This window comes from Helobdella robusta, assembly GCF_000326865.2.
Source record: "Helobdella robusta unplaced genomic scaffold HELROscaffold_93, whole genome shotgun sequence".
NCBI lineage: Eukaryota > Metazoa > Annelida > Clitellata > Rhynchobdellida > Glossiphoniidae > Helobdella > Helobdella robusta.
In genome coordinates, this window is record NW_008705532.1 from 196,627 (window position 1) to 208,466 (window position 11,840).

The 11,840-nt window shown below is 31.0% G+C and overlaps 1 protein-coding gene across 1 annotated transcript; it reads right to left on the reverse strand.

Annotated features, from left to right (window-relative positions):
- Positions 1–5,891: 5,891 nt before the first annotated feature.
- On the reverse strand, positions 5,892–7,497 carry HELRODRAFT_182800 (hypothetical protein; the record flags this gene model as incomplete). Its single annotated transcript, XM_009033528.1, has 4 exons — positions 5,892–6,029; positions 6,191–6,309; positions 6,374–6,509; positions 7,288–7,497. 4 exons carry the CDS (start codon positions 7,495–7,497, stop codon positions 5,892–5,894), a joined length of 603 nt encoding a protein of 200 aa, XP_009031776.1.
- Positions 7,498–11,840: the final 4,343 nt, after the last annotated feature.

Sequence of the window (11,840 nt, forward strand, 5' to 3'; positions counted from 1 at the left end):
AGTGAGGAGCCACTGGAAAGTTCATTCACAGGTGACCGATTGGAAGATCTATTGCAGTGCAGCATGTTTGTAGAATATTTTAAAGAATCTTCGCTTTGCTCATATTTGTAAAGTTTTGTTTCTAAGGTTTCATGCAAACAAAGTTTACCAATAGTTTGATAGAGAGTTGAATAGACTTTTCTCCAATATTGTTACGCCCGTTGTTTTTTGCATCTTGATTGAGAATATTTTTAATAACTTTTTTTAATCAAACTATTTCCTTCCGTTTTAATTTGCAAAATTTGTCAACTTTAATGGTTTAAAAATATCTTTTTTAAAGTTTGGAGGAACAGATTTATAACTATAAACACGGTTATCTTAAATTAATTTTGGTATTTACGGGTGCAATATTTAAAAGTTTTCTTTAGTGATTTTTTTCTGCTAAGTTAAAAATATTCAAAATATTTAATCGTAAATTTAAAAGCAAAATGACAGGCTGGAGTAGCATAAATGTAATTCTCTCCTTCTCCGTTATCTATCTGTCTTCATACATTCTTTGCAAACCGTCAAACATAATTTAGAATGCAATTTATATGAAGCATCCATATTGTTGTACATTGTGCAAATACTTTTCATATATCATTTTATGAAAATGTTTGAATATGTTTCGATGTATATACTATGCACGCGGTGTGTACGCGTTAAATATAAGCAGCACGTATGCAACGCAAATGAACAAAAATAAACTTTTTCGTTTCCAACATAACTTGTATATTTTTTTTGTCGAACGCACAGCTGCTTATATATCGTTCTTTAATCACTTCATTACAATTAAAGGCTTTCAAACGTTCAACCCATAGAAACTTCATACAAATTTAGAGAAGTGCGTGAACTCAGCCTCACACACGCCACAGTAACTGCATTGTAATATTTTGGTTTCAAGAGCAACCTTCAGACCGACTAACCAGCGAATCAGGCCGCTCAAATTCATGGGTGCCTAACTTTTATTTTTTTCTGTTTCAAACCCATCACAGAATTGAATGATAAAAATTAGTTTAAGCAAGTTGCAAGTTTGGAAAAGTTAGGTATAAAATTGAAAAATAATTGAATAAAAATTTTCATATGAATGTATAAAAAGTGTGCTGCAGTTGCATGCAGCAGGGCGGTGACATGTACGGCAAGGATGGCATACATATCGTTTCTCATAGCCAGCTCAACATTTCATGGAATGTTGCAAAATTTTGTTTATTTTATTAAAAACTTTTTGAACAAGAGAGATTCAAATGAGAAGACTTGACAAAAACGAATGCAGCTGACAAATGATGAATGATCATAATCAGAGGATTGCGGAAATCAAGGATCTCATAAGGTGGAAAATAATAACAACCACGTCATCCATTCTCTACTACCACCAATCAAAACTACTAAACACAACCTTCGTCAACGCGTGCATAACTATCAAGTCGCCACTCAATCAACATACCAGGAAAAGATCTTCATCACAAGACACGTTAAATATATTAGCATTCAATAAAACTTTTCATTTGCTCAATTTAGTTTTCTGTTTTCTTATCGATCACTTAACTAACTTACTAAGTCATTAATTAGTCTATTAATAAATAATTTTTTTATTTACTTTTTTAAACATTAATTTATTTTATTATCCATACTTTTCATGTTTAAACATTTTTTTCATTTTCTGCGTTTTTCAGATTCTGATTTTGAAATAATAATAAAAGAAGTTTGTCGTGAATTGTTCATTGTTGGCACTTCTTTTGAAGGAGAATGCCAATCAGATATTTCAATAAATATTTCCATCAAAACTTCCAACACATTTATTAGGAATTTTAATAATTATTTAATTATTAAAAATTATTTCATAAAAAAATCCAAAACATGGATCAATTTAAACCGTCCTCTATTCATTTGCAAATTAGTTGTATTCGTTCAAATAACAAATACAAATAACCGTTAGTAATTTTCATAAATAAACAATTCATAATAAACAAACAACACGAACAACTTGAACACAGAATACTAATAGTAGGGAGGCAGAAAGCCAAAAAATGATTTTTGCTCACCTCAAAACCTAACCAGCAACCACTTTGCTAGATTCGTTAGTAGTGTAGGTTATATTTTCACCGGTGGTAGCTTTGTATGGGCGGGACTAACTTCTGGAAGCCATTTTGTAAAATGACGGATCCAATTTTTTGTGAAAACCGTTCAACTTATTGAGTTTGGTGTCAAATTATGTTTTTGAGGTCACAGAATTCAATTGTGTTATTATTTTTTACAAATACAAACCAATTTTCATTTTTTTTAATTGAGACTTATATTTGGTGTAAAATTATTTCATTTAAATAATGATACAGAAACAATTATATTTTTCTTACTCAAACAATAATAACACACACATAAGCATTTCATTTATTGTCCCACTAAAAACGAAATGTTTTTTTAATAATTTAAAATAAAAGTTACAATCTTCCTTTACATCATTCAGGTTTGAATAAATGTTCTTACAATGCTGAAAACAACAACCACAGACTTTGAGACACGATGGTTTGTTCATAGCACACACACACACACCTAACACAAACACACACACACAGTTGGATCGAGTACAATCTGTCGTACATCGGCATTGCAGGAGTTGCTTGTATGTAGGTGGAAATGGGTCTTTTTCCATTAACTTGGGTTTTAATTCACTATTATCATCATACCACCAACAACAAGTAAATCAGGCAACAGACTCCAGAGCCTTTCCTTTTTCCATATAAATGCCTAATAATAATAATAAATGCCGTTTAATGTGTAATTTGAATGAATCAAATGTAGGAGGAAGCATTTCTGGCTTTTTTTCCAAATTGTAATACTAGAAGTTCATTGATTGATTTCATGTTTTCTGCAATGTTCGAGTAAATCTTTATTTAAAAAAAAACGTTTCAGCTGATTTAATTATATTATCACCATCCGAAAATATTCCCACAAAAATTTTCGCTAGCAATTTATATAAAATTCCCATGCAGTTCTCTAGCTAATGCCACTTGGCTGACTGGTTGTGTCACGTCCAGTTATTGAGTGAAATCCAATGAGAGATTGTTGCCAAATCAATTGGCATGCTGGAAAATATTGTAAATATACTGGAACGAATATTTATTGTGATGAAGTTTGTTTTGATATCCATACTTCATCTGCAATAATTTCTTGAACCAGAATTACTGACATAACTAACACATCTGCACCTTTGCATTGCACAACAATTTAACTCTGTCCATTATTAGTTGCATCTTTTGCATGAAGCAAACTTCTTTTATCTGCTTCTTCATGATTTGCAAATAATAACTTTGCAGAATGCCAGATGTGAAAGTAGCTTTATCAAACTGGTCAAAACCTCTTGCTGTCACTGTCACATGGTTTGGATAGTTTTTTCGAAGATATATTCAATAATTGATTTAAAAGATAATAAGTTGAAGGTTTTTTTATTATCAATCAAATTAAAGAATTCACTCCAATTTTGTGGCTACGGAACATTTCTATCTTGTATGTCACGTCTTACAAGGGAGGTGCTATGGCTTCTGCGTTTTGCTCCAAATGTTGATTTAATAAAACTATTTTTGTAATTATCAAAAACCATCTATTTTTGTTGTGTGTTCAGAAAAATTGTTCAATATTAATTTCACAAATGAGTCTGCCAGATCACCAAACATTTTTACTTTGCTAGGTTTCCCCAGTGTTTGTATTACTCCCATAGTCTTAATGATATAACATGTAAACATACTAGGTCTTTGTACAGGGAATATATTCAAACCATTGCTCTCTATCAAAATTGCACTAAGGATGACTTTATTTCTTGGGAGCCGAAAATATCCGTCATTCGTTGCAAACGGCCCTGGAGCATCATGCAGTTTATGCTGAACTAACTGCTTCAAATCAACATCTCGGCCGCATTCACAGAAACAATGAGTCTTTGTAATAATAAAGCATCAGAAACATTACATTTGCGTTTCATTTTTTTGAGAAAAACTACTTTTCGTAAATGCTTAAATGTTCTCGAAATGCGTCTTGGTATTGCGTCAAATATTGTGTCAAATATTGTGGTATTAGAATGTAGCTGCATTCGATTATTAACAAAAGTTTGTGGCTTAACTTTAATATTCTACTTTACAAACATATAATTTGACACCAAACTCAGTATATTATGTTGCGCGCTTTTCAAAATAAAATTAAATAAAAAATTGGGTCCGTCATTTTACAAAATGGCTTCCAGAAGTTAGTCCCACCCATACTAAGCGACCGTCGGTCAAAATATCATTTACACCGCTATACTAATGAATCTAGCATATTGGTTGCTGGTTAGGTTTTGGAGTGAGCGAGCTTTGTACTAATTTAAGTATTTTACTGAATCTCCCTTCCCGCTATTAATAACACCTAGCAACAAACCAAATATATGCTCTAACACAGACATGCGATACATTAGAACAATTTGCACGCGAAAGAGAGAGAAACCTTTAATCTTTTAACCTTCTAAACTCAAGAAACTTTAAAAATAATTCTTATGTCTCATTTGAAGAATTTAAAGCATAGATATAGTTCTTTTTAACTCTCGTATTATTTCAATAATTATTATTACCAATAATAACATTAGAAAAATAATATAAAACATTAATTACAAATAACGTTATGATTACATAACTATATATATATATATATATACATACATATATACATATATATAATATATATGTTATATATACCGTCAGTTTTTGCCCCCACCGTCAAAGTTTTCCGGATCCGCCGGTGCCCATTTCTAATAAACGTGCACATTGTGTGTTGATACAACGATTAGAAGTCTGATGCAGGGTACAGCTGCAAGTAAAATGTTAATTATTTAATTTTGTTTTTCAATCAAAGTTAATAAAACTCTGCTAGTAGCACAACATTTTATTATTCCTAAGGCGTAAGTAGGCCTACGCCGGCCGGCTGGTTAACAGCAAAGCAGCTACGGTTGGCATGTAATTTGTTTTAGGTTTTCAGAGACCTATGTGATATTTTTCTTCCTGTATTTCGTTATTATTAGCGTTATAAAATTAACTATAACAACAGCAGCAACATAAATAGTCACCTCCATAATTTAAAATATTAATTTGGCGCGCACCTTCTCGTTTGCCGCTTCAGGAAAACTTCATCTATTGATACAAAACATTTTCAAATTTATGAAAGATCGGGATATTGCGTGCACGCTTTAAACAAAAGATGCTACCCTAACGACCCTCTCCATTACATCTTGAAAACATTAATAACCCCCACCGCATATGTTAAATAATGCCTCTGAGGCCATGTGTCAGCGCAGATTATTCTAAAATAAAAGGCCATTATGGAAGTTTTGATAACAGAAGGTTGTTGAATGTTGCTAGAGTTAGTTAATTGGTTGTACAAATTAATTTCTAAATACATTTGTAATGTCAACATAAATGTGACAGCTGATTTCATTAAAAACTGGATATTTACTTGACATAAAAGTTAATTAACAAAAATAAAACATTCAGATATGTTCAAATTTTAAAATAATAAATTTAATAATTAAAACTTCAAATCTATTTTTTTATTTAATATTAAAAAAAATTACATTAAAAGTACATAAAATAACATAACAATTACTCAACTTTGAAGCATAATTAAATTTTAAAATTTGAAAACAATAAATTTAAAAAATCTTATAAAGGCTGAGATTTTTTTTTTACAATGGAGCCTTTACTGAATGAATCATTCTTTCTCAGAACCACACTGTTAGAAACATTCTGAAAAAAGTTAATATTTTCCTTCAAGCAAAAACTTAACAGTAATTTAGATATTAAAACTTCAAATTTATACCGTGAACGAAAGTAAATTGTTAAACTTAAAAGACAAAATCACGAATACTTTCCAACTATCTGAATGTTTTGAACTTCTGTGCCTCTCACGCGAGGCGAGCCGACCTTACGAGGCAGGCATCCACGAAAATAAGTTATAAACATGTGATCATTAAGAAAGCCATGGCCCATACTGCTCTACACGCAGTTTGCATTTTATTATATTTAAATCTGTTTAATAATACATCAAAAAATGCATTCAAAAACATTTTTAACAAAACTGCTGATGCCAAAAACTGACTGATATTTTAACCCCAGCTAAAAATCTGCCAATAAATTTTTGCGAACAACTTGCTGACTTGACTGACGTGGATCAATCTTGGCGAAGGCGCGAGTAAGAATTTGTTATTATAAATTCCTTCAGAACAAACAAATGGTTCGTAATATGTCTGGCTTTCCTGAAATATCTTGGATACATCTTTAATAGTATCGACATGATATTGTTATTATAAAATGATAATATCGACATTTATTTCACGTACTTTTTTTTTCTTTTTTTTCAACTTTGCTGGCACAAAAATGAATTGTGATAAGCATGGAACCACCAATAACAACGAGTATTAATTGCAATGTTACTCTAAACTTTACGAACACACAATATATTGGATATTTTTTTGGCTTGGAAAGTATTTATATATATATATATATATATATATATATATATATACTTCACTTATATATATATATATATATATATACACACTTTACTTAAATATATATATATATTTAATATTAATATTTTATAATATATATATATATATATATATATATATTATTATCAAACACTTATAAAGCGTCTATTAAAATAAATATCTCTCACAAGCGCTATCGAAAAAAGAAAAATAATAAACGAACAGTGAAATAATGTACATCAATAGACGATATGATACAATCAATTACAATCGTTCATCGCAAATAGATAAGTTTTCAAATTCTTTTTGAAATCAACAATGTTCATCTTTGACATTCTCATCGACATTGGCAGACTATTCCAGACGATTGGTCCTGACACTGCAATGTCTCTAGACGATGTCTGCAGCCGCGTAGTTGGTACAATCAACAAATTGACGTCATCTGATCGCATGCGTCTGCCAGTCGAAGACAGCGGCTACTTTATGAATCTATCAGCAAGGTATTCTGGGAGTTGTCGTTATATATATATATATATATATATATATATATATATATATATATATATATATATATATATATATATATATATATATATGTATCTATATATATGTATCTATATATATGTATATAAATGATTTTTGAAAGTTTACACTTGTATCTATTTATCAGCCAGTTATTGGTTTTGTGTCTGTTGTGATTGAGTGTGTCAATGAATGAAAAGGGAGCCTCATTATGGGTGATGTCAACATAAGTCACAAATCACTTCAACATTTATCATGCCAATTCCCCAATAACATTCTACCAGGAAGTTTCCAGTTTTCAAAATTGAGTTATTAACATTACAAGCGCTGAAACATTTCCCATGGTCAAACTGGATGTTGTTTGGGGGTACAATTGGATGTTGCGGTTTCGTGACGATTGGATCAGAGGTGGACATGAGTTTGGTTAACGAGTAAAAACGAGTGTTATGCATCTCTGCCAGTTCAGCACAAACTGAAAGAGATTTTAGGTCGGCTGGTCGCACAGTCACAGATGCTCAATCAAGTCTGTCTGCACGAAAAGTTGAAGAATTGGAATTAATTAGATGGGATTTTCGAGCTTCCATAACAGATATTGATAAAGTCCAGCCTTCACTCATTTTGGAACAGTGACTATAAACCAACAAAAAATGCTAAGTAAAGTATTAGTAACATTTAAATTTTAATTATTTTTCATGTTATTTTACGACACTTCTAGTGTAATTACTTTACCAGTATTTGTTTTTGAGTTCTGCGTTTTAAATATTATTTGTAAAAGTATGAGTGTTGGTTAAAATTGCGACTCGTGGAGATGGTGGGTTGTGGGTTGGGTTGAGATTTTGGCTTTTCAGACGGGTTGAGATGGGTTGAGTGAGTGGTGGGTTGGATCACTTCTGGGTTGGATGTTGGTTAGTGATGTTTGGATGTTGGTTGGTGACGATTGGATTTTGGATAGTGACGGTTGGCTAGTGACGAATCGATGTTGGATAGTACAAATGGTGCTGTTAATTTTAAGTAGGATTCAAGGTTGTCACAAAAAAGGCACAGCATTTTAAAATTGACTCAAAAAAAACTGGATTGATTTAGAAACGGCTGTTGAATTTAAATAATGCTCGTGAATGCTTGGCAAAAAGTGATTGGCTGTGAGTCCTGATTTGAATCAAGTTTGAAAAACTAGTGAAAAATATTGAATAAAATTTTTCAAAATACCTTATAAATTTTTTAAAAAAAAAGCAAAGAGATTTATGAGGAATGTTGATTTTATTTCTCCAAAATGACTCATATGTAGCAAGAAAATGAAATGGAAAATTTTTGAACGTTGTCTATATTAATCAACTTATACATTCCCGAATAAAATTTAACATGATTGATTCATAATATAAAACTCGTTCGTTTATTTTCACATCCATCATTTCCATTTTCCAGTTTACTAGGAAAAAACGTTTGAATTTACAATATCTTGAAAATTTAATTTTTAAACTTCGACGCATACGCTCTTAGCAAACAACTTGTCAATGAATTTTGAGGACCCGCATGAAACAAGCACCGAGATGTGAGGTCCACCTTTGAGTCAATATCATTTGCTCGTAGTTTTCAATTTGCATTTTAAATTTATCTCTGCACACTGCCATAGAGTTAACTTTTGCATTTAATGCATCTTTATATTAATTTGTTTTGCATATAAATACAAAATTTTGATTAAATTAATTTTGAAAAACAGTGCAGTTTTTTACGCGTTTTTAATTATAACAATAATTAGAATTATCAACAAGAACATGGGATACGTAATTATTTATATGGCCGCTAAAATTACTGAAAATTTTTTAATCACTTAAATTATTATATTCGTTGAACCACATCTATTACGATGACTTGAAATTCTTGAAAAACTCCACCCTAAATTTTCTTACAACAAAATTTAATCAAAAATTAAGTTTCTATTATATTTTTCAGTGAAGATCATGTATGAAAATCATTTCAGCGATGCACAGAACGTCATACAATAAACAGATGTAGGAAAAAATTTTCGGATGGTCTCCTACATAATGCTGACCCATTTCAATTTTTTGTAATATACTTTTATTTACATTAGAATCTTCCTGATATGATGCTGAAACACGAGAACATCTTTCACACAAAACTTTCTGTCCTCTGTCTTATTAAATGTGAATTGAATATTTTTAATGTTTTTAATTATATTTTTGCTGCTTTAGAATTTGAACAAAATCTTAAAAATCTCCCAGTAAAAATTTCCAGAATAAAAAATAAGAATGAATGTTGCGTGCGTTGGAAAGAGGCTGAAGACAAAAATTTTTTTTTGGTAGCGGTTGGTAATGGAGAAACCATTAAAATAATTAATTAAAGAAAGTGTTGGATTAATAAGTTGAAATGAAAAATCTTAAATAACAAACAAAAATGCAATCTTTTATTATTATTCATAGCCATTTGTATTGTATTAATGTGGCAATAATTTTTTCTTCCATTTTTTCAACCAGCAGATAACTGCACAAAAACCTCCACTGCTGAAATTGAAATGCCATTATGATGCAATGCTGCATAGCATTCAGCTTCTTATAAACATTCACCTTAAAATATTTTAAAAGTACCTCATATGACCAACAGAAATTTTTTATAATCAAGCCTAATTCAATGTTCCTTTCCTACCCAAATATTTCTGGTCACCAATCTTGGATCGGATTATTGCGTATATAAATTTTTTTCATGATTTATTTTTGTAAACTGATTTGCAATGTTTATTTTTAGAACGGAAAATTCAAACAATTCACCTGAACAAAAATAAAGTGAGTGTTCTGCAATCTTTACCATATTGTATGTATTTAAAATTGCAATAAACAATCGTTCGAAAATGTATGGATGGCCATGGATACTTTTTGTTAATTTTTTAAACGAATCGTCGGTAAAATATCGACTTCTAAGAGGATGGTAAAAATGTATCCAAAATAGAATCCAAATAATGCGCTATTAATAATAACCCTATATCTTTATTTCTCATTTGAATATTTTACAAGCAGGACAAAAATGGGAATATTTTTCGCGACAATACGACCAAACTTTTCTTCAAAAGTCCCGGAGGATCCATTAAATTATTGCACATGAATATCACACGACACGCACAACTCAGTTACGTTATCACACATTCCCCTCTTCAATGCAACAACATCCTAGCAAAAACAACAACTTCAACAACAACAACCCTAGCAACAACAATCCCAACAACAACCACAACAATTACAAACGTTCTGTTGTTAAGTGTGCAAATGTTTACAATATAATAAATCAACTTTTCTGTTTATAAATTTTTTTTAATATATCAAAAATAATTACCATGGAAGTCGGTTAATATGACCACAACCAGGCTTTGCCAATTAAACAACTTGACATTTTTCAAAGATGTGACGGAGTTATTTAAAAGGTATATAATGCAAAATTATTTTATCCACAAAGTGGTTTAACCATCAGTTCAAAAAATGCATCATTGTAATGCTTAGATGTGAGTTCAAAATACTTTTACAAAAAATACAATTTTTATTGTTCTGCCGCATTCGAAGCAATATGAATGCAATAAAATTGATATTTATGTTTATAAAATTTACGTCAAACCTACAATGAACAGTTCTTTATTTCAGTTTCAACATATTTTAAATTTTTTGTTTTGAGTCAGCTTCACGGAAATCATCAGGTTTTGTGTCACATGTTTTCGGACTTGAACAATATTCAAACACTGAAGCAATCCGGTGTATAATAAGCAGAACTCGCATATACAAAATGTAATAAATCATTAAAAACGTTCATATCAGTTTGCGAATAAGATTCCCATATTTCATTCCATGCAAATGGATGCACACGCCTGTGCAAATCAAGGCAGAAAAAAGCACGCATTTTGCCGCTGCAACGATTGCGGTTCGATTAAGCGGTTATTCACTAATTTCGATTCAATTAACAAACTAAATATAGCTTGCCTATTAGGATTTGATTCCAATACAGAAGTTCTTGGTCTTAACTTGCGGTCCGATTAACCGATTTGTGCTATGCTTTGCTTTCAATAGGTTTTAATAGTTGTTGTAATGGCTGTTAAACGACAGTCTGCATCAACGTTTCGAATGACCCGCCATCAACATCACAAGCCTCGTCTTATAACTGCGGAAACAAAATATTTCACTTTTCTTAAATCTTAATAAATGATTTTTTCCCAACAAATGCGTGTTATTTGTAATAATTACTTTATAATTATTCAAGATAGTTAAACGTTTTTAGATTTAGTTTGTTTTGAAACATAAACTTTTTGAACGTAGAATATTTTTAATTTGAATCAGGCTAAATGAACAATGAAGCAAACTATATTGCTGTTTGGGCTTCTATCTACATATTTTTGACCACGGCTGAACATTTTAATAATGAAATTAAATTACACCTTTTAAAATTGTTAGAAATTTGAAAGACTCATGAAATCGTTGATGACAACAATTCAATGCAGTTGCCATCCTGACTGTGATACGTTAAATATCAAAGAGCTGATAATCATCTTGTAGCATTCTTCATATGATATATTCTTGGCTGAAAATATATTTTTTAGATATCTGTTGGAAAAAAGTAGAAACGAGAGGATTATCGACCAGGCAGTGTGGGGGGAGGGGTAGGACATGTCCGCATGTAAATAGCACCAGCCTGCAATCACTGTGATGTTTTCAGAGGACAAATATTTGTTGCAGTCCAGTGTTGCTTTCATGGCTGTTGATGTTTGTCAGCATCATTCAGATAACGCGTCAGCACTCAGACT